Source organism: Haliotis cracherodii, unplaced genomic scaffold (genome assembly GCF_022045235.1).
Source record: "Haliotis cracherodii isolate W230 unplaced genomic scaffold, xgHalCrac1.p SCAF_8, whole genome shotgun sequence".
NCBI lineage: Eukaryota > Metazoa > Mollusca > Gastropoda > Lepetellida > Haliotidae > Haliotis > Haliotis cracherodii.
The window spans coordinates 60,576,634-60,601,762 of NW_027266341.1; the positions used below are offsets into that span (position 1 = coordinate 60,576,634).

Genomic DNA, 25,129 nt, shown 5'->3' on the forward strand with positions numbered 1-25,129 from the left:
TGTTGGTAGATATTGTATCCACGTAACCATGCATCCATGATTAATATAAACAATAAACAACACATTTAACACAAATGTCAAAACTATTCTATAAATACTCGTGGTTCAGGAATACTGCATTGTACTCAAACTGAAATACATTTGTTTAGGCCCAATTAATATTACCTACAGTATAACCTCAGATATCAGGTATATATTTAAAACTCTTTTATTATTATAAATATATGAAAATGTATGGTGCATTTTATTACCCCATTTCAGCCAAACCGTTTTCATTTTAGATACTATTTAGGGGGTGCAGGCTAAAACGGCACCTCACTAAAACGTCACCTATTTAGGGGACGTTGCTCATGTTATCAATAACTAATTTTCCTTATCCAGTCTTGATCATTTACAGGCCGCCGCGATAGAGCTGGAATGGTGCCGAGTGCGGCGTTAAACAACACCATAACAATTGAACCCAATTCAAACAGTCTGTTTAAAACACATATATACAGAGAATATATCATTCAGTACCACAGAGCATGGCCAAATTCATTCGTCTTTTGTGGATGAACATTTCAGTAAAATTAACTCTGGCAAGTTCTTAATTTGTTTTGACCAGCTAAAGCAACACCCATTGCACAATAAGAGAAATCGTATTTGATAAACTGACACATTATTTTATAGTTAACCTCCAATGAACCTAGACGCTTGTTTATTGGCATATGAGCCCAGAAAATTAATAAATATAATGAGTCTAGTCTGTCATATATATGAAAAAAAGTTCTCAGCGTTCTGATATTTGGACAAGACCATACTTTTATTAATTTATCGTAAATTGTATCTGTTTTGTTGTTCCCTTCACATTACCATGGCGACACAGTTATTGTTTATAACAGGACAGCAAATGTGATGAAAAAAAGCCGCAAAAATGTTTTGACTTCAATCCATGATGGAGTGTAAACGTTAATAAAGTGACCACGTATTTACTTCTATCGGAAACTTACTGACGCTCGTTCTTAATGTTTTATATTTGAAGGAGTTGATATGCATATAGTACATCCATATTTTTCTCGCTCTTGACGAGATATCGCGTTGTTGATCTTTTCACGAAGCGGAAGTCAACTTAGAACGTAAACTTTTGGCACTGCAGGTTGATAAACAAAGACAGCAACATGCCAGAACGTATGTTTATTTTCACTTAAACTATGTTGGCAGTTGAAAACAATACTCTCAAGTGAAGCTTTTGTACACATGCAGTTGCATTGAGGAATGTAGTTGAGGAAAAGACTGCAATAGAGACCTGTTAGATTGATGAATTAAACACATACACGCTACATCACATGACCAGGTTCAAGCTCAAGTTTTATGCAAAAGACATTTGCCTAATTTTACTCACTACACTTCATCGGATGCACTCGCCGAGAGACGCGATGGGGTCCTACCGTGAAGACATGACTCTACTAAGCCTGAGACGAGTCTAAATTGGCCGTCATATAGCTGGAATATTGCTATATAGTTCGGCGTTAAAAAACAAACAAACGAGTCCAAATTTACTCCCCAGTACCCGATGTAGATCTCAAGAAATAGGTACCAAATGTCCGATTGGGAGCAGTTTGACCGTAGCCCTGGACAAAATGTATTTAGATACAATTATAAAACGATCTGGTCATGCATACACTGAATTTGACTGACGTTTTATCTTTATTCAAACATATAAAATTCAGAAGGAATTGGTGCATAGTCAAAAAGAAATGCGAACATTAATAACTTGTTGTTTAACCTTATTGGGTTATAGCTAAAACGGCATCTCAGCAAAATGTCACCGGGCGAAAACAGCACCGATTGGCGAAAATGAAAACAGCTACTATTGCCTTGCGTAAACGGCAGCTTATTTTATTTACCTCGGTAAAATAAATGAAATTTGACTTACATGGTAACTTGCAAACACCAATAAATGTGAAATGTTGAAACAAGTTTACATTAGAAATTAGCCTCTACTCCAACTATATTCTATCATAGCCTATACACAACTCAACTTCTTATGAAAACATAACATGCTTTAAAGTAAAATAAATGAAATTAAACTCACATCGTCTCTTTCAAACACTGTTAACAGGAAATACCATGTAAATACATCCAATTACATGTAAATATATCAAATACATCAAATACCATGTAAATAAAACATATATACTATCTGATTGTTGCCCGAAGCCCATGCCAAGTAAGGTTAAGATGTTGGACGAGTAATATATATTTTCTATCATGCCTGTGGACAAAGAGAGCACATAAAATGGTTCAAGTTTCACGAGAATGTAATCATGTGATCATGTTACGATATTTCATTGGCTAATATTTTGCAAGTGTCCCCGACTGGCAATCTAATTTGCATATAGTTACACCAGTCAACCTATGGGATTAATACACTTCATGTCAGGCAGGTCAACAACAGGAACCAGGCGTGTTTCATTGATAAATCGTAGTAACACTTCCATATATGGCACATGCTTCTTGGAAATTGAATGACGGATAGTTGACTACATTTCTTGTAATTTGTAATGTGAGGTAGATCTAGTGCCGACTTTTGAAGCTTCATTAGGCCTAGCGTTGTTGAAATATTTTATTTGAATACACCGTCGAGGTTCACACACTCTCGATCGCGAAAACCTTGATACATGATTAAGCCAAGCTGCAACAAATATGACATTTATCGAATCAAAGTATGGCAATATGTATCCATTCTCTGGCAACTCAAGGCGTCAATAGTGTTAGTCTGACCGGGGTTGCTGTAAATAACGATGAGTTGTGCGATCTACTGATCACTTCACACATGATTTCGCCGTAATGAATGTGAACAAATGTTGAATGAAATTTTGAATAAAATGAATAAAATATATTACAAACATAAGTCCAGATACGTACACACAATGCCAGTCCAGATATACAATGAGCACATTTGTATAACCAGATAGTATAATAATGGGATTAAATTGTGTACTTCAGTTCGGATTTGTTGTTTGGTATTTCCGGATTTACTTGCTCGCAGTGATCATGTTCTTTGAGATTGGGGGAAAAACTTGTCAGTGTAAAACTTTAGGTTATTAAATATGTAAGTAAATTTTAGGAGCCATGCATTACCGCGCTATAACCGAGTTAGCGTTCTGTAGATGTAACATTTTACTGAGTATATTAGCTTAATTTTTGGTAAGGACATTTTAAAATAACATTTCAACCCCTGTCATATAGTTCCAGATAATTTTTGTCTTTAAACAATATATCGCATGACTAGCCGCAGGTCCAGGTAGTCCTGTGGGTACCCGGGTCCTTCTCAGTACCCACCCAAGTACCCGAGTATCCTAGCCCTAGACCCTACATCACGGCCAACAACACCACCTCCATACATCCTATTCAGACTGGTGGTTGATTACCCTTGTGTTTTTCCCATTGGACGTGTCACACAAAAGGGGAAGTGTAGTTTTTTTCAGTGCATATTTTTGTATATGTGATGCCGTAAACACAAACACTGATCAGCCTACCTTTAGAATACACTACCACAAACTTTTCAAACATGTCACAATGCCCTATGGTGTAAGTTGTAAAATTGTGCAATCTCATTAAGATCAGATCTTAGTTCTCGCTACCGCTAAACAAAGATCTGAGGACATCCCATTACGGGTCACGTCAGACCGACCTTGCGCGAACTTTGAACGACTAATGGAATGACCAATAAGAAGGCAGCTTTCTCGTGCTTTATGGCACTAATTTCAAATTGGCGACTACGCTTTGAAACATATTTTGACAAATTCTCGATTAAAGATTTGAAACCTGAACAAAAGAACATTCTGGAATGGCTAGTAGATGGTCTAGATTGTATGGATACAGTCGTTAAACCCGTAACTATCGTTAGGTGTTGAAGTTTTCGAGGCTGCATGATCAGAAATGACATTCCGACTGGCACTTTCATATTCTGGTAAGCGATGCTCTGATTGGTCGGGTGAAAGGTCGTTCTGACGTGACCCCTAATGGGATGTCCTCAGATCTTTGTTTAGCGGTAGCGAGAACTAAGATCTGATTTTAACGAGATTGTGAAATTGTGTTGCCGGATACACAGGCGAAACAATGCCCTGTGATGTCAGGGATCATTGAGTGTGCATAAGCTCCCCATTGTGATCTTTCATCTCTACATGTGATGTCAAGGAATAAGCCCAGCGATGTTGAGAGTTTTCAATATTTGTTTACTAAATATAGCCTGCGGTTCTATGCGTCCCTCGTTAAGTTTTATACCACGGACCGGAGTCGAGTGATATAAAACCTAACTCAGGGCGCATTAGACCCTTTGTACCCCTCGTGATCCTGCTAAAATCTATATGGTGAACTAGATAACCGCAGTTGACTCGTTGCAGCTTTTTGCTTTGAAGCAGGGTAAAAGGGATTTATTCTGTCTCTCAGAAATCCACGTGCAGCTTGTATTGTTCATGGCGGGATATAAAAGATTAATTCCCCTGCTGAGAAATTTATTACCCTCTAAGATGGGATACATAGTATTTTATCAAGATCACATGGACCAATCGTGGAAAAGGTTTCTTTTGCGTAAAATTTGGAACATACTTATGTTTTTGATACATATATACATGTGTACATGACAGTTTTGACTGGGAAAATGTGACAATATTTTGCAAAAATGTGAATTTCAAATCATCATTCAGATCACATATATCTAGCAAAATCTCTATTATATGTGAATTTATTTTAATAATGACGTGACATCAGTTCTCATTAGGATCTGGTGACATGGAAATCATGACAGTCAGCTAGTTGTACATGATCAGAGCTACAGATAAGCTCTTGGTTATTTGGGTATTTTACCCAGGGTTTTAATTTTTATTGGGTATTCACAAGTTTTAGAGGGCATTCATATTTTTTTTTTACCCACCTGTTTCTTGACATTTGGGCATTTAACTTAAAACCTGTTTGGTAACAATCCCTGTAAATCATTTAAGACTATGTGAATAGTAGTATACTCGTCTCCATCTGCGTGTGGCTTCCTCTCCGGGAAGCCATTTTTTTGTTTACAAAACCTAGCATTGTAAGAATGGCACTATTGTTTTAGTCACCAATAAGCGACTAATTAGGATTCAACGTGTACATTGACTCAGCACTATGCGCTTTTCAATTGGCATCCGCCTGGAGAGCGGAAGGTCCGGAGTTCAATCCCCGGCCGCGTCATACCAAAGGACGTTAAAAGATGGTACTTGTTGTTACCCTGTCTGGCGCTCGGCATCAAGGGGCTAAAACAAGGACTGGTCGGCTCGGAGTCAGTATACTGTGTCTGAGTGGGGTATTCATGTTAAACTGCAGCATTGTATCTCAGTGAGCTAGCACTATAAATCGTCATCAGTCCGGACTAGTACAAGCAGCCACACAAACACACACACGTACATTCACGTCGCTATATAAGTGCAATAATCTTGGACGTGACGTTAAACCCCATTTCACCTCACCTCACCTTTCAATTGGCATCTAACAGTATGTTTGTCGCAAAAACTTTTTTGAATTTAACTGTCGATAAGTGAATTTGACGATTGGCTGATACATAAACAATTTATGTAACCGTTGTAATTTACGCAATCGTTTATCTAATACATGTAGTCATGATATACTCATTAATTCTATTTATCTGCATATTTCAGTTTATTTAATGCATATTTTACACAAATATGCAGCTAATCGCGAGCTCTGGACGATGATCAGCCATTGTTGCCAGGGAACTGATTTCTGCGATGTATGTTTCAGGAGAGATGGAGGTGTTCTCCAACCCCCTCCCACCTGTCAATCACCAGCAGGATCCGGATGATGACGACGCCCATCCTCTCACAAATGAAGACTTCCGGAAGATGCTGATGACCCCTAGGGGTTCATCTTCAAGTTACACAGCCACCATCAACAAGGCCACGTAAGTCCTGTAACAGCATTCAACATGGAGGAGAAACTACTCAACTGGTCTTGGCATGGGTTGTCAGTGGGTGTTGCAACTCGGCATGTATTGGGCATGGGTTGTCACAATCTCATTAGAATTAGATCTTAGTTCTCGCTACAGCTAAACAAAGATCTGAGGACATCCCATTACGAGTCACACCAGACCGACCTTGCTCGAACTTTGACCAACCAATGGATGACCAATGAAAAGGCAGCTTTCTCGTGCTTTACAGCACAAATTTCAAATTGGCGACTACGCTTCGAAACACATTTTGACAAATTCTCGATTACAAATTTGAAACCTGAACAAAAAAACATTCTGGAATGGCTAATAGATGGTCAAGATTGTATGGATTCAGTCTTTAAACCGCTAACTATCGTTCGGAATACCCCATGTTTAAGTTTTCGAGATTGCATGATTAGAAATCACATTCCGACTGTATCTTTCATAATCTGGTAAGCGACGCACTGATTGGTCGGATGAAAGGTCGTTCTGACGTGACCCCTAATGGGATGTCTTCAGATCTTTGTTTAGCGGTAGCGGGAACTAAGGTCTGATTTTAATGAGATTGGGGTTGTCAGTGTGTTAAGGTGTTGCAACTGAGTATGTTTTTGAATTTGTTTCAAAGATATTAAAATGATATAATAGGCTATTTATATTGTGCATATTTCCACACCACTCTAGGGCATGCTCGAAGCGCTATTATTACCCAGGTCATTGGATCATTGCGCTCTCAAGAATCATTCTCAGCTCCCTGGGGAGTATATAAACCAAGCTTCTTGTTGGGCACTAGAAGGTTAACGACCAGTCACATCTCATCCTGCCAGGTACCCATCCATTGCTGGGTGAACAGAGGCACATTTCAAACAAAGTCACTTGCCTCAGGAGACGCCACATGTGCTACGTGTGCTTAAGTGTGGGGCAGGACTGAAGCCCTAGAAACTCAGGAGTCAAGCTGCAGTCACACATCCAAGGACTCTCCGGGACTGACGTTGTTTAACTTTACCTGATTTGTGATCTGTGCGCTGTGCCAGAACCACATGGCACCTCAACAGCTTGTTCGGAAGTTGTACAGTTGTTGACATGTTGCTGTTGGGCAGTTGATGATGGAGGAAGCACTTGCTGTGGATTTACCAGAACAATGAATAAAAGAATTGTAGCTCATGTTCTGCTGTACAGCAATTTCCTGTCAAAATTACCAAGTAATTTCTGTGATTTTGTGTGTGAAATGTTGACCGTGTGGAACTCAGCAGCCATATTCTTCTTCTAATTCTTTTATGTTGTAAAGTTTTATCAGTATTATAAAAGGAAAACATGTTTGTAGTAGTAGTCATAAGAGTAGTTGTAGTAGTCGTAGTCGTTGTAGTGGTAGTCGTCATGGAAGAAGTAGTAGCAGTAGCAGTGGTAGTGGTAGTAGTGAGTGAGTGAGTATGGTTTTACGCTGCTTTTAGCAATATTCCAGCAATATCACGGTGGGGAGCACTAGAAATGGGCTTCACACATTGTACCCATGTCAGGATTCAAACCCAAGAGTAGTAGTGGTGGTGGTAGTGGTAGTGGTAGTAGTGAAGGCAGTAAATAAACTAGTGATCCTGCAGAACTAGTAAAATATATTCCGAAGACATTACTGGGGCGTCTACTGCTGACTATGTATATGTTACCATGGTTACAGGGCACTGAGGAAGGAGGAAGAAGAGGATGAAGACCCTGCCACCAGGAGGCAGAAGAAGAAAAGGTAGGTATGCCTCTGATAGGTAATGTTTGTCAAGGTGAACACATGTTTTGTCCAGTCAGTCCATTCCAAGAGTGTATCAACTGTTGACAGGAATGTTGCATGTGTGCACATGTGGACTGACTGTGATATGTTGCTTGGAGATGTCATACAAATAGCATTCAATAATGCTGCAAAACTGGCTCATCTTGTGCTCCATGTCAAGTTTGTGAAGTCAACAGTCTCCTTATGTTGAGTGAGTGTCAGGTAATAGCCGTAGTAGACTGGAGACAGAGAGGAGGGGTGTCTTGTGCTCCATGTCAAGTGTGGGAAGTCCACATTCTCCTTATGTTGAGTGAGTGTCAGGTAATAGCCGTAGTAGACTGGAGACAGAGAGGAGGGGTGTCTTGTGCTCCATGTCAAGTGTGGGAAGTCCACATTCTCCTTATGTTGAGTGAGTGTCAGGTAATAGCCGTAGTAGACTGGAGACAGAGAGGAGGGGTGTCTTGTGCTCCATGTCAAGTGTGGGAAGTCCACATTCTCCTTATGTTGAGTGAGTGTCAGGTAATAGCCGTAGTAGACTGGAGACAGAGAGGAGGGGTGTCTTGTGCTCCATGTCAAGTGTGGGAAGTCCACATTCTCCTTATGTTGAGTGAGTGTCAGGTAATAACCGTAGTAGACTGGAGACAGAGAGGAGGGGTGTCTTGTGCTCCATGTCAAGTGTGGGAAGTCCACATTCTCCTTATGTTGAGTGAGTGTCAGGTAATAGCCGTAGTAGACTGGAGACAGAGAGGAGGGGGTGTCTTGTGCTCCATGTCAAGTGTGGGAAGTCCACATTCTCCTTATGTTGAGTGAGTGTCAGGTAATAGCCGTAGTAGACTGGAGACAGAGAGGAGGGGTGTCTTGTGCTCCATGTCAAGTGTGGGAAGTCCACATTCTCCTTATGTTGAGTGAGTGTCAGGTAATAGCCGTAGTAGACTGGAGACAGAGAGGAGGGGTGTCTTGTGCTCCATGTCAAGTGTGGGAAGTCCACATTCTCCTTATGTTGAGTGAGTGTCAGGTAATAGCCGTAGTAGACTGGAGACAGAGAGGAGGGGTGTCTTGTGCTCCATGTCAAGTGTGGGAAGTCCACATTCTCCTTATGTTGAGTGAGTGTCAGGTAATAGCCGTAGTAGACTGGAGACAGAGAGGAGGGGTGTCTTGTGCTCCATGTCAAGTGTGGGAAGTCCACATTCTCCTTATGTTGAGTGAGTGTCAGGTAATAGCCGTAGTAGACTGGAGACAGAGAGGAGGGGTGTCTTGTGCTCCATGTCAAGTGTGGGAAGTCCACATTCTCCTTATGTTGAGTGAGTGTCAGGTAATAGCCAGTAGACTGGAGACAGAGGAGGGGTGTCTTGTGTTTACAAGAAGTCAAGCCAGTGATAGGAACAACGATGTTTGGATGTAAACTAATTCACTTTTGAGCGACTTTTAAAAGAATTAATGAATTAAAGATTCCATCACAGTTTGAGCAAGTCGGCGACTGCACTTATTCAAATTACCGCCTTGGCATTCTGGCTGTGCTAATGGCAACCATGAATATTTAAGAACAAAACACATAATTCACTGAAACATATGGATAAGTTTATGTAAATTTATGTAAATTTGAAACAAAATCTTAGCCTGAAAGCAACTTTCATTCATTATGACATGATTAGACACAAAACCTTCAATTGTCTTTTACTTCTTTATGCAAAGCAGCTCAGAAATAGAAGGGGCGGTATCAGTATGCTCAGGTGCCTTGTGTGTACAGTATCAGACTTGGCTCTCTACTTTTATTAGCCCACCCAAATCTAATCAAATGAATTTGTGTAAGATGACCAGGAGGAATTCCATGTCTGATGTCTCGTGGTGAGTGTGAAGCAGCCAATCAGCATCAAGGAGACATCTATCAGTCGTAATGAAGGGTAGTCGAGAGTCGTTATGTGTGAGGTGTCGTGTTTCAGCTACTATGCCAAGCTGAAGAGGATGGAAGAAGAGCGACAGAAGGAGCTGGCTGACAAATACCGTGACAGGGTGAGTCCAGTAGATCACACATAGATACCGTGACAGGGTGAGTCCAGTAGATCACACATAAATACTATGACAGGGTGAGTCCAGTAGATCACACACTAATACCGGGACAGGGTGAGTCCAGTAGATCACACACAAATACCGTGACAGGGTGAGTCCAGTAGATGACACACTAATCCCGGGACAGGGTGAGTCCAGTAGATCACACACAAATACCGTGACAGGGTGAGTCCAGTAGATCACACATAAATTCTGTGACAGGGTGAGTCCAGTAGATCACACATAGATACCGTGACAGGGTGAGTCCAGTAGATCACACACAAATACCGTGACAGGGTGAGTCCAGTAGATCACACATAGATACCGTGACAGGGTGAGTCCAGTAGATCACACATAGATACCGTGACAGGGTGAGTCCAGTAGATCACACACAAATACCGTGACAGGGTGAGTCCAGTAGATCACACATAGATACCGTGACAGGGTGAGTCCAGTAGATCACACACAAATACCGTGACAGGGTGAGTCCAGTGGATCACACACAAATACCGTGACAGTGTGAGTCCAGTAGATCACACACAAATATCATGACAGGGTGAGTCCAGTAGATGACACACAAATATCGTGACAGGGTGAGTCCAGTAGATCACACACAAATATCGTGACAGGGTGAGTCCAGTAGATCACACACAAATATTGTGACAGGGTGAGTCCAGTAGATCACACACTAATACCGTGACAGGGTGAGTCCAGTAGATCACACACAAATATCGTGACAGGTTGAGTCCAGTAGATCACACACTAATACCGTGACAGGGTGAGTCCAGTAGATCACACATAAATACTGTGACAGGGTGAGTCTAGTAGATCACACATAGATACCGTGATAGGGTGAGTCCAGTTGATCCAGTAGATCACACACTAATACCGTGACAGGGTGAGTCCAGTTGATCCAGTAGATCACACACTGTTGCAAGGTAAGTAACTCTGTTAGCACTTGATATGTTTTACAGGAGCCACAATGAGACGAGGCATAGTAAGTTCATTTTGACTATATATAAGTCTGCTTAGACTGATCTGTAGTAAAGATAAATAGAATGCTGCAAGTAGTTTTGATTAAAGATATCCACACTCATCATTGGTTGTGTCAAAGAAGGGTCAGGTTAGTACTGTCTACATAAAGATTTTTAGGCCCATTGACGGTGTAATCCTGACACAGTGTGAAGTAGCTGAAACTGGGATACAACCAGTACCATTCCCTAGCTCAGCCTTCCTAACTGAGAAGGGGCGGTCGGGTAGCCTAGTGGTTAAAGTGTTCTCTTGTCACGCCGAAGACCTGTGTTCGATTCCCGACATGGGTACAATGTGTGAAGCCCATTTCTGGTGTCCCCCGCCGTGATATTGCTGGAATATTGCTAAAAGCGGCGTAATCCATACTCACTCACTTACTCACTCACTCACTCACTCACTCACTCACTCACTCCTAACTGAGAAGTATTCACATCAGTTTGAAGTTCCATACAAATCATTAAACATCTGACCTAGATATGTGAAAAAGGGACAATCCACATGTGAATGTTTTGAAAGATACTGCCATTGGGGTAGAATTTAGAATGAATCTAATCCTCTGATATGTTGTTGTCATGAATGATCTGTCTGCCTGCAGGCTCGGGAACGTCGTGAAGGGTCAAACAAGGACTACGCAGAGACGGAGATTATCAGCACCACTGCAGACTACCGAGCAGTGGCCCCGGATGCCAAGGCGTAAGTGGAAGCACTGCTCTGCTGTGTCTGATAAACAGCCAAATACTTTCTATTGAATCATTTGCATGAGCTTGATAAACGTTTTTTGTTAGCAACCAAAATATTGTTTAGGATTTTCAGTCAGTATTCAAAAAGGCTACCAGTGTATTTGATTGTGAGGCTTTTTGTCCATGTTTGGAGAATCCATGAAATTGACTATTTCAGGGGAGAGAACTATGCTGAGCGTCGTAAGCAGCTGATCCAAGAGTCCAAGTACCTGGGAGGTGACATGGAGCACACCCACTTGGTGAAGGGGCTGGACTACGCCTTGCTGGAGAAGGTAACACATACACACACACAGACACACATGCATGCACACACACTAACATGCAAGCACACACACTAACATTCACACATACTCACACGCACTCACGCACGCATGCACACACACAAACATGCAAGCACAGAGACACACATGCATGCACACACACTAACATACGCACGCACACACACAAACATGCAAGCACACACACTAACATTCACACATACACGCACTCACGCACGCATGCACACACACAAACATGCAAGCACAGAGACACACATGCATGCACACGCACTAACATACGCACCCACACACCCAAACATGCAAGCACACACACTAACATTCACACATACTCACACGCACTCACGCATGCATGCACACACACAAACATGCAAGCACAGAGACACACATGCAAGCACACACACTAACATACGCACGCACAAACACAAACATGCAAGCACACACTAACATTCACACATACTCACACTCACTCACGCATGCATGCACACACACAAACATGCAAGCACAGAGACACACATACATGCACACACACTAAGATATGCACGCACACACACTAACACGCGACAATATACACACATACTCACATGCACACACGCACACATGCACGCACACAAACATGCGAGGACAGACACACACAGGGCAGTTGAGTGTACTTTGGATACAATGGGCCTGGGTCATACAATCATCTTGTCTCATTACAACTCCTTGACAAGGATGTCAAGACTATACAAGTTCATAAAAACACTATTTTACATGACAAATGGACCCAAGAAGGTCTGGGTTAGAATAGCTCTTCAGCAACCCATGCTTGCCATAAGAGACAACTATGCTTGTCGTAAGAGGCAAATAACGGGATCGGGAGGTCAGGCTCGCTGTCTTGGTTGATGCATATCATCTTATCCCAATTGCGTGGATCAATGCTCATGATGTCAATCATTGGACTGACTGGTCCAGACTTGATTAGTTACAGACCGCCATCATATAGCTGGAATATTCCTGAGTGCGGCGTTAAACAACAAACAAACATGACAAATGACTCGACTCTCGATGTACTATCGAAAATTTCAAACTGACAGGTACGAGCGGAAATCACATCAAAGGAAAGGGAAGAGGAGGATGCTATGGAGAATGCCGTGACCAGCACCACCACCCCCGCCCCTCCTGGTGCCGCCAACTCCGCTGCCCCCGTCCCAATCCCCGCACCAGCACCGCCGCCGCCCGAACCCAAGAAAAAGTAGGTGTCCTGTTTCTGAGTCACTGTGATGGATGATTGCTCATGCGGAGTGTAGTTGGCTGCCGGTGTGTGCAGGTCCAACTTGTTCCTTCTGTTGCTGATCAAAACACCCTCATCCTTTTCAGTTGAAATATGAAATGTTTGTTATTTCAGCAACTTTTTCTAGTTGTTCACACTGGTGTATTTATGATGTTGTTTGTAAACACATTAGTTTTTTACACATTGTTGGGGTATTAGGTTGGAGCGAACTATAAGTTGTAGCAAGATCACGCAAGGCACAGGGGTTTATGCGTCCCGCGTTTGGTTTTTATACCATGAGCCGGAATAAGGGATGCATAAAACCCCATGTGCCACGAGTGATCCTGCTACAACAAATTTATATTACCAACATGTTATACTTATTCTGCCTCCCAGAAACCCACATGCTGCCTGCCTTGCTCATGGCGGGGTATAAGGGATTTTTTCTGCCTCTCAGAAATCCACATGAATCCTGCCTTGCTCATGGCGGAGTGTAAGGGATTTATTTCCCTTTCCCTGCAAGGCAGGATACATCGTATTTTATCAAGGTCATGTGAACCAATCAGATCGCTTCATTCTGACATGGAAGTATGATAAATTAGTTTGTTCACACATTTTTGGGGTGTTAGGTTCAAGCGTACTTAGTTTGTTCGACCGCCATCATATAGCTGGAATATTGCTGAGTGCGGTGTTAAACAACAAACATACAAACCTTTTTGGTTCACACATAGTTGGGATATTAGGTTAGAGTATATATGTGACATGAAACTGAAGTTGGCAGTTTGTTTTCAGGGAGGAAGAAGATCCGGAGAACCAGATGCAGTTCAAGACAAAAATGGGTAAATTTTTAAAACACCTCATGAAGTCACTCATGAACTCTGTCATGAACTTACTCATAACCTCATGAACTCATGATCTCACCATGAACTCTCATGATCTCATCATGAACTTACTCAAGAACTGTCATGAACTCACTCATAACCTCATGAACTCACTCATAACCTCATGTACTCACTCATGATCTCTAAAAGATGGTATCAAGGCATTAAGGGGCTAAAACAAGGACTGGTCGGCTCGGAGTCAGTATACTGTGTCTTAGTGGGGTATTCATGTTACACTGCGGCATGGTATCTCAGTGAGCTAGCACTATAAATCGGCATCAGTTCGGACTAGTACAAGCAGCCACACAAACACAAACACAAACACGTACATGCACGTCTCTATATAAGTGCAATAATCTTGGACGCGACGTTAAACCCCATTTCACCTCACCTCACCTCACTCATGATCTCACCATGAACTCGCTCGTGAAATCATGAACTCACCGGAGGCACAGGTGGCCCAGCCATCTAAGACGCCGCAATTCGCTGTGAGGAGTTGCGTCCCTTGGGCACGCCAGAAACCTGTGAATGTGGGTTCGTATCCCAGTTCACCCTGATTACGTTTCTAGGTTTTTCAGCAGCATACCCGTGCTCGTGGGTTTCACCGAAGTGGTAAACGTCTGAGACCTGCATCACTTCGGGCTTTCCTCCCACATTAAGCTGACACACCGCGATATAACTGGAATACTGTTAAAAGCAGCGTTAAACCTAACTCACTCACTCATGAACTCACCATGAACTCACACATGAACATGCTCATGAACTGGCTTTAAACTCCAACACTGAATATTTGCATTTGGTCTGGTACTCAAATCTTGAAAAAAATTCTGTCTAGAAGGTCAGTTAATGATAGCCTATGTATTAACATTAGAATCTGCTGAAAAGTTAGGGAGTAGATTTAAGATGTGTTTGTCATGGACTCCCCCAATTTGAGAACTTCTCTTTGTCTCCAGCTAGGAATGTGTATCGTACAATCTTCAAAGCCCGCCTCCCAGACAGGAATGAGTTGTTTCTACCTCGTCGGATGGCGTACGTTGTAGACTTGGAGGACGACTTTGCCGAGTCCGACGTGCCGACTACTCTCATCAGAAGCAAAGCTGACTGCCCCAGTCTAGAAGTGAGTGATAGAGCTAGGGTCTATACTGTAGCAAACATGGTCACCATGTCAATAGCTTCTATTTCTACACATATCACATCTTCCTGAGGCAAGGGAGCTAACTGACTATAAAAGTCCAATTTCCACCCTTGCCGAACTAGGCTGGAATTATGAAGTCATATTTTGGCTGGACGAACAGGTCTATGCCCATTCCAATCAAAACCGCATAACGAAATCAACATCTGATTAATAAACTGCCTTTCAGATTTCGGTTAATTGCAGGATTTGCAAAGCATGTGTGAACATTATTATTTCAAATCTTTTCACGTTTTTAACCAATGTGCTCACATGATTTGATGTACTTCGCAAAGTAAGACCCATTTTATTACAATAAAGATTTTGATTATTTATCATATCGTCTTCACTGGCCACTGCCATTTTGTTTGAAGCAAATGCAAGTGATATGAGAGGTGGAATCTGATAAGACCATAGGAGAGGCTTAGAAGGGACATACTCGTATTAGCCACTGGTGGTGCTACGATCGTGCCCAGAAATTCCAACCAAGTTCGGCAAGGGTGGAAACTGACTTTTACAGTTAGTCAACTCCTTTGCCTCTGGAAGATGCACATATTACAGCATGTGAGATCTAGATTGTTATGTCATCAGCCATCCTCAGTGACAAACCTGGAAAAGAATAACGCTGACATTAGAATATCTGTGTCAAGAGAAGAAAGCTGTGAGCAAACCAGATCTCCCATTTCTCATGTTGGTGAGAGACGATGGAGATGGGGATGCTGCAGTTTGGGACAAACATTCAATATTCTGGCGGATGGGTGTTTTAGAAAATGCTGGGAATAAATAATTTGCAAGATGTTCTGAATAAGATTGGATTCTTTCAGATATAATGTGGTATGTTTGAAGAGATGACTGAAAAAAATATTCTGTCTGCCAAAAAAATCCCAGGCTTCTCCAATGCTCCCCCCCAACCTTGCCTTGGTGTAATCAGTACCTACAGCTTGGCTCCACCATGATACAAGAACCCCTCCCCAGCTGTCCCAATCTAACCTTTCTGTTGTGCAGAGGAAATTTCAATGTGATACATAGTTAACGCGTTTTTAGACCTAGGTACAAAAAGTAAATTAGTCCGGGATGAGTGTTTGTTATCTCAGCATTCGTAAAGGTTTTTCATTATTGTGGCTGTTACGTCATGTTGTCCCTTTGAAAATGACCTCTGCATGACATTATGATTAAATTTGCCCAGGCAACAACAACACTGACTACGAATGACATTGTGATCAACAAACTCACCCAGATCTTGTCCTACCTACGACAAGGCAAGCGGGAGACGAAGAAACTCAAGAAGAAGGAGAAAGGTGGGAGAAGCTGGCAGCCTAGTGTAGTCTTGTTGTCTTGTTTCTAGTTCTGTCTGTCTTTATCTCTGTAAATACAGCTGTCCAAAATTCTGTCTGTAAATAAGTCTCTACATAGTTCTATTTGTAAATAAAACTGTCTTAAGTACTGTCTGTAAATAGGACTCTCTAGAGCTCTGTCTGTAAATGGGGAAGTCGAGTTAAAGTGTTCGCTCGTCACGCCGAAGACCGGGTTCGATTCCCGACATGGGTACAATGGTGTCCCCCACCGTGATATTGCTGGAATATTGCTAAAAACGGCATAAAACCATTCTCACTCACTCAATCACTCTATCTGTAAAAAAGACTCTCTAGAGCTGTCTGTAAATAGGACTCTAGTGCTCTGTCTGTAAATACGACTCTCTAGAGCTCTGTAAATAGGACTCTCTAGAGCTCTGTCTGTATAAAGGACTCTCTAGAGCTCTGTAAATAGGACTCTCTAGTGCTCTGTCTATAAATAAAAGTCTCTAGAGCTCTGTCTGCTGTAAATAAAACTCTCTAGAGCTCTGTCTGCTGTAAATAGGACTCTTTAGAGATCTGCCTGTAAAAAGGACTCTCTAGTGCTCTCTCTGTAAATAGGACTCTCTAGTGCTCTGTCTGTAAATAGGACTCTCTAGAGCTCTCTCTGTATATAGGACTCTTTATTGCTCTGTCTGTAAATAGGACTCTCTAGAGCTCTCTCTGTAAATAGGACTCTTTAGTGCTCTGTCTGTAAATAGGACTCTCTAGTGCTCTCTCTGTAAATAGGACTCTTTAGTGCTCTGTCTGTAAATAGGACTCTCCAATGGCTCTGTCTGTAAATAGGACTCTAGAGCTCTGATTGTAAATAGGACGCCGTATTTCTTTCTGTAAATAGGACTTTCCAGAGGTCGTTCAGTAAATAGGCGTGCCAATAGCTCTGTTTGTAAATCAACTCACTGCCTGTTGTGTTGCAGGGAAGCTGAAGGAAGAGGATAAGCCAAAGGAGAAGCTGCCTGGAGCAGATGACAGGTGAACTCTCCATCTACCAGACTGGGGGGCACAACGTGGTGTACCGCAGTCCTCTGCAGCCGACTCCCACCATTACATGTGTATTACATTGCCAGGGACCAGAAACCCATGCTTGCCGTAAAAGGCGACTAACGGGATCGGGTGGTCAGGCTCGTTGACTTGGTTGATGCATGTCATCGCATCCCAATTGCGTGGATCAATGCTCATTATGGCAATCACTGGATTGTCTGGTCCAGACTCAATTATTTACAGACCGCCGTCATACAGCTGGAATATTGCGGAGTGCAGCATTAAACAACAAACAAACATACAAAACTACATTGCCAGGCTTATAGACAGTCACTTTGATTTTGTAGAGAATATACATACGTTGATGAGAAAGGAGTGAAATGAAAATCAAAATGAAAATAGAATGTAATTTTGAGAAAACATTTTTGGGGTTTGTAATAAGTTAAAGCATTACTGCACATTCTACTTTTATCGTTTTTAATTGTTTGCCTGTTACTGAATTTTGTGAACAAACCTGGCAGGAAGGAAAAAAGACTGTTGTGAACAGTTTGAGTTGAGATGGTAACAAATGTATCCTGCCTGCAGCATCTATGGAGACATTGGTCAGTATGCTCCTCAAGTCGGGAAGTCAAAGGATAAGAAGGATCGGAAGGAGAGAGAAAGGGACAGGCTTCCAGAGAGAGAAAGAGATCGGGAACGTGAAAGAGGGAGGGATCGAGATCGGGACCACAGAGAGAGGGACAGTCACAGAGACAGGGGGGACCGTGAGAGAGAATATCGAGATCGGGAACGGGACAGAAGGGACAGACATCGGGAACAGGATAGAGACCGGGAACGAGAGAGGGAACGGGACAGGGACCGAGACAGGGATGAGAAGAAGAAGAGATCCTACTTTGAGAAGCCATCTGAAGAGGTGGGTAGTTGTTGTTGACAGTTGATGTTGGTCGTCGTGGTAGGTTAGTTGTTGATAGCTGATGTTGGTCGTCGAGGTAGGTAGTTGTTATCGACAGCTAATGTTGGTCGCCGTGGTATATAGCTGATTTTGGGCATTGAGGTAGGTAGTTGTTGTCAATAGCCGATGTTGGTCATCAAGGTAGGTAACTGTTGTCGATACCCGATGTTGGTCGTCAAGGAAGGTAGTTGTTGTTGACAACCGATGTTGGTCGCCATGGTAGGTTGTTGTTGATAGCAAGTGTTGGGCGTCGAGATAGGTAGTTGTTGTTGACAGCTGATGTTGGGCGCCGTGGTAGGTAGTTGTTGTCGATAGCCGATGTTCGTTGTTGAGGAAGGTAGCTGTTGTTGATAGCCAATGTTGAGCGTCGAGGTAGGTAGTTGTTGGCGATAGCTGATGTTGGGCATCGAGGTAGGAAGCTGTTGTCGATAGCCGATGTTGGTCGTCGAGGTAGGTAGTTGTTGTCAATAGCCTATGTTCGTTGTTGAGGAAGGTAGCAGTTGTTGATAGCCAATGTTGAGCGTCGAGGCAGGTAGTTGTTGTCGATAGCCGATGTTGGTCGTCAAGGTAGGTAGTTGTTGTCGAAAGCCTATTTTCGCTGTTGAGGAAGCTAGCTGTTATTGATAGCCAATGTCTGGTGTTGAGGTAGGTAGCTGTGTTTAGTCGTCAAGGTCAGCAGACGAGAGAGATGAGTGTGCAAGAGTGTGACAGATTTGTTTGAAACCCTGTAGCAGCTATGGTGTGAGAGCTGGTGAGAGAGATAAATCTGGATGACAACAACAGCTGCAGGAACCATGGCAGAATTGTTCAGAGTAACCTGACCTTCCAGATGATCACTTTTACTACATATGCCATGTCATATCAAGGGATGTGTCAATGTACACATTATTCAATACCCTGGAAGTTGGTTCATCTGGATATTCTACTTGGGACAGTAATGTGGGTCTCTTCTCTTAAGAGGGAGGGAATGTTTCCCGAGATCAGAAATTGCCTCCAATTTTTACAATTTGATATTGTAAGAACTTGATATGTTTGAAGATTTAATGGTTAACTTAGAGAATGGGATACAGATGAGTTTATTGAGTGAAGACTTGTATTTGTACCTGGTGTTTCATACATAATCTCTTCTTTAGGAGGATTTCCGAGACAAGCCTGCGGACTCTGCCAAGGAGCTTGTTAAGAGCATCAATGATAGATTTAAGGTGAGTGTTGTATCAGGTTCATCAGATGCCTTCTTGTCATGCTGTGACGTGGGTGGGTCATGCTCTTAGTGCCACAGTTTGTTGCATGTAACTGTCTTAGTGACACACTGTGATATATGTAACTGTCTTAGTGACCCACTGTGATATATGTAACTGTCTTAGTGACCCACTGGGATATATGTAACTGTCTTAGTGACCCACTGGGATATATGTAACTGTCTTAGTGACACACTGGGATATATGTAACTGTCTTAGTGACCCACTGTGATATATGTAACTGTCTTAGTGACCCACTGGGATATATGTAACTGTCTTAGTGACCCACTGGGATATATGTAACTGTCTTAGTGACACACTGGGATATATGTAACTGTCTTAGTGACACACTGGGATATATGTAACTGTCTTAGTGACACACTGGGATATATGTAACTGTCTTAGTGACACACTGGGATATATGTAACTGTCTTAGTGACACACTGGGATATATGTAACTGTCTTAGTGACACACTGGGATATATGTAACTGTCTTAGTGACACACTGGGATATATGAGGATATATGTAAGTTTCATAGTGACACAATGGGATATATTATGATATACTTAAGTTTCATAGTGACACACTGGGATATATGTAACTGTCTTAGTGACACACTAGGATATATGAGGATATATGTAACTGTGTTAGTGACACACTAGTATATATGAGGATATATGTAACTGTCTTAGTGACACACTGAGATATATGAGGATATATGTAACTATCTTAGTGACACACTAGGATAAATGAGGATATTACTTTGTGCATCTGTGTGAAATGGGGATGAGTTTTCTCAGAAACTGATGAAGTTACATGAAAGTTTACATGTTTATCTAAGAGATGCTTGTCAAGACTGAGTTAGAAAATTGGTCTCGTCAATTACTTTTTTCCAGCATTGTGCCCTTGCATCGTGCTTTTCAACTTAGTGCAATGTGTGTATAATGGGGACAAGTTCTCTCAGACACTGCTGAAGTCAGCTTATCTAAGAGACACTTATCTAGACTGAGTTATTTTTGCCAGAGAAGGGGCCTTCCTTTTGTGTGTATTAATGTCACGTTTAATCATTTATTTCTGATGACATAAAGTGGCCCAAGTTCCTATATCTTCTTAAGGCTTTATGGGACTCTTTTTTTTATTGATTTTATTCACTACTATATGTACAAACATAATTCTAATGTGCCCCATGGCCGGGGATAGCGCTGTTATATTTTATGGGATGGATTAGTCAGTTTGTGTTTATCGGTATGTAGACTCATGGTAAACAGAGACATGTTGATATTGATGTGCTTCCTTGTTTCAGACTTACGCCGACATGGAAGATGAGAAACAAAAGTAAGTTGTTTGAGAAACGCAGCTCGTGACGGTTGATGTTGTCAACACAAGAGTATGATAGAGAATTGCCATTCATCACTGTATCGCTGAGGGAGCCGAGTGGAGATGGACGCCTTGATATTACCGTAGTGACATTAGCCCTTTCGCTGACACACAGTTGATCTACAGATTATTGTCCCAAGTGAACTGCTTTTGTAACTTCCAAGAGAGATTAGGCTAAAAATGAATAACAGTCTTGGTTCTTAGGCAACGCCCGCATCATCATAAAGTCTGCCACTTATTTCGTTTTTAATTCCATTTAAAAAAAATTAAAAGAATCCTAATACTTAAAAGCAATGCGATCCAACATAGCACACAGTTACTTCCCTGTATGTGCACTGCTTTACTGCACATCTTGTGTTATGGTCTTGGCGGCAATTGGAGTTTGTATGCTTGTTTATGTAGGGAGGCTCTTTCCTAGGTTGATGGAACACAACTGTTTATTTTGTCACATACTAGTTTGAAAAAGAAAAAAACAAAAAAACCAACACGGCCCGCCCACACTTTATTTTCAAAAGTCATTGCCTGAGAACCAATTCTTTTGTTTGTTGAAGCCTTATTCTTTTATTATGTAGAAAACTGGGTTTCATGGTCTCAGTGGGGGAAGTCAGCTCAGTGAGTCTATTGTTGGAACGAGGTCACTCAGTGAGACTTACTGAACATAATTGCACCGATGTCCGTGTTGATAATGCCATTCTTCCTGCTGCAGGGCCAATGAGAAGGCAGAGAAGGATCGGCTGAAGAAGCTCCAGTCTAAGATGGAGATAGACAGCTACGCCGAGTGTTACCCAGGGTGAGTTGGACAGGTCACATGATGTATAGTTAGCAGGTAGTGTGGTGAAAGTATAGCAACACGCCCCACTGGACACTCTCCATCTCACACATGTCAGCGTCCATAGCAGTGTAGCAGAGCATGAGATTTGTATGCTGGAAATCATGAACCTAATACAAGAGCTTCCACTTGCTGGATAATATGTGACATGTTTGTCTGGACGTACTGGAGCTTGTCACATCAGTGTCACTGCACCTACTGGAAACAGTTCTTGAAGGAACAGAACCCTGTTAGATTCACAGATAGAGCTACTGGCATTAATTCCAGAATATATGTAATGCTCTGATCACTTTGGTTTACTGGTGCAATTAATGACTTGCAGTAGTTATTTTGTTACAGTAGTGTGGGAGTCGGCAGAATATCATGTCAGTTACAGCAGGTTGTGTGGGAGTCGGCAGAATATCATGTCAGTTACAGTAGGTACTGTGTGGGAGTCAGCAGAATATCATGTCAGAGTTCCAGTAGGTACTGTGTGAGAGTCGGCAGAATATCATGTCAGAGTTCCAGTAGGTACTGTGTGGAAGTCGGCAGAATATCATGTCAGAGTTCCAGTAGGTACTGTGTGGGAGTCGGCAGAATATCATGTCAGAGTTCCAGTAGGTACTGTGTGGGAGTCAGCAGAATATCATGTCAGAGTTCCAGTAGGTACTGTGTGGGAGTCGGCAGAATATCATGTCAGAGTTCCAGTAGGTACTTTCTTACAGTGGTGTGGGAGTTGACACTGCAACATGTCTTCCCATCCACGATATGGATCGCGTAGTTTTGTTGGTGTGTCGGCACTCTTGTGGAAGTACCAAGTTCTGTTACAGTTAAGTTGCTTGCATGTCAATATGAAGTGTTCTTGTTGTAGGATGGTAGAAGCCTTTGATGCCATTGACGAGTCGGACGATGAGGTTGACTACACCAAGATGGACCAGGGCAACAAGAAGGGTCCGATCGGTCGCTGGGACTTCGACACCCAGGAGGAATACAGCGATTACATGTCCAACAAGGAAGCCCTGCCCAAGTACGTGTCTAGTATCCAAACTGTGCTTTATTTACTTTGATGTTCAACAGGGCTTAGTTGATAAGCAATTCCCCATGGGGACTCTGGGTCAGAATAGGTCCCCATGAAGGTACCCTGGTCAGCCTCGGTGCATTGGTTGCCATCTTACCCCCAGGGCGTGGACCATTGTTCACAATATCAATCACTGGATTGTCTGATCCAGACTCAATCATTTACAGGCAACCATCCTATAGCTGGAATATTGCTGAGTGCAGTGTTAAGCAACAAACAAGAAACAATCTGTTTCAAGTGAAGTTTGTTAACACACCAATGTTCAAACTGAAGGGAATTGAGTCTGGACCAGACAGTCCAGTGATTGATGTCATGGACAACATCCCATGCCACTGGGTTATGATGACATGCAGTCAGCCAGGGCATGGTGTTGGTGGGGAAAATATTAATACAAAATAGAAAGTTCTTAAAGTTTTAACATAACAGTAAATAATAACAGTTCATGTTTTAAAATGTTTAATCGTTATTTTTGGGTTATTTCAATGGATTCCCTCCCTTGGCTTTAAGTATTTTTCATCCATGAAATAAGTAACCCACTTGGCAGGATTTCTCAGATCAGTGGATACATTCTCCAAGAATATCTGCCTGGAGCTATCAATACAATGGAGATTTCAGTTTTAGTTGTCAAGACAAGACACATAATTTGTGCTGAGTTGTTGAGTTGCTGATCATGAATATTGTTGTATTTTCAGAGCTGCCTTCCAGTATGGTGTTAAAATGGCTGATGGTCGCAGAACTCGGAGGACAGGTCCAAAGGATGAGAAAGCCAAGTTGGACCGCGAACTCCAGCAGATCAACCGCATTATCCAGAAGAGGAAGGTGGCGGAGCCGGGGGATGGGGAGAAACGCATCAAGTACTGAAGTCTCCCCTGGTGTCAGTATTTGTACAGTGACAATGTCAGCAGGATTGTGATGGGCTGTGCCCTGCTCGTCCAGATGTGTTGTGACAGGGCGTTGTCATAGGAACACTGCAGAGCAGGGCATGCAGATCTTGTAGCACCAGACTGAGGACATGCTTCCACCATTGCAGTCACCATGGTTTGTTTTGTCAAACCCGGGAAATCATGACCTAACTATATCATGGGGCTGTGATGCTGGTTCATCTGGCCTGCTCGTGCCCTTCATGTCTTATGATCCAAATCTGAAGGGGAATTAGAGTCCTACATTTACAAATGAAAACTGCCATTACCTGACCAGGGGGAAACTGAATGTGGTGGTTTGGTGTTTGTTCTAAGATTTACTTTGTCACTTCACCATTGTGATGTTATAGGCCCAGGCTCATGACCCTGGATGCCACAGTGTGATGCAGGTGTAACTGCTCCAATTTCAGAATGAAATCGTACAATTGTATACATGTTACCAGCTTCTTGAATAAATGATTAAATACAAGTCTTGTATATTTTGTGTACCATGTATGCTCCATTAATCAGTAGATTGAAATACCTGTAGCACCCAATTGCCAAGCTAGTAATGTTTTCTTCTATGTGTCTGTGTGATTGTTGAGTAGATGGTGATGGATAAGTTGTTTCTTGCTTCAAGCAGTTCGGAAACTTCTTACCAAGGTTAAGGTCACTCAAGGCAAGTGATTAAAAGGGTGTGTCCATGATGAGTACTGGTACAATACGTTGTAGATCTGACAAGTTGGTGTCTGCCGGTATGACTGTCTGCCATTTGCTACATTCACCTGGAGCAATACGTTGTAGATCTGAGAAGTCGGTGTCTTCCGGTATGACTGTCTGCCATTTGCAACATTCACCTGGAGCAATACGTTGTAGATCTGAGAACATGGAGAAGTCAGTGTCTTCCGGTATGACTGTCTGCCATTTGCTACATTCACCTGGAGCAATACGAAGTAGTTTTTTCAGAAAAAGAGGTTAATGTTTACATAAGCTGATCCCTTTCTACAGAATCTTTGGTTTAGATCTCGAAATTTGGCTTATCAACAGTCATATACGGTATGCTTTCATATGAATACTTATGATGGAGATGCCTTTCCAGCGATAGAAACTAACAGTTTTAGTCCACTAGTCTTTATAATGATAACATATAACAAACCCCTTAAAAAAAGGCAAATTTCTACTAGTCCTTATGATACCTTAACTATAGGTCAGTTTGGCAAGGAGTTGGACTACAGGACTTTCAATTTCTAACATTGCTTTCAAGTATGTCAGCATTGGTTCCTCCAGTCTGCAGGTTGTCCAGCATATCACACAGACCGGCTGTTTCA

The 25,129-nt window shown here is 42.2% G+C and overlaps 1 protein-coding gene across 1 annotated transcript; it reads left to right on the forward strand.

Moving 5' to 3' along the window:
* The first annotated feature begins 1,082 nt into the window (after nt 1-1,082).
* On the forward strand, nt 1,083-24,285 carry LOC139450025 (protein Red-like). The gene is made up of 17 exons (XM_071231653.1): nt 1,083-1,167; nt 5,779-5,938; nt 7,635-7,697; nt 9,659-9,728; nt 11,392-11,489; nt 11,694-11,808; nt 12,888-13,045; nt 13,856-13,902; nt 14,898-15,061; nt 16,302-16,413; nt 17,385-17,439; nt 18,034-18,361; nt 19,534-19,602; nt 20,943-20,974; nt 21,723-21,806; nt 22,696-22,851; nt 23,595-24,285. The coding sequence occupies exons 1-17, from the start codon at nt 1,158-1,160 to the stop codon at nt 23,761-23,763; spliced, it is 1,890 nt and encodes a 629-aa protein (XP_071087754.1). The 5' UTR covers nt 1,083-1,157; the 3' UTR covers nt 23,764-24,285.
* Nucleotides 24,286-25,129: the final 844 nt, after the last annotated feature.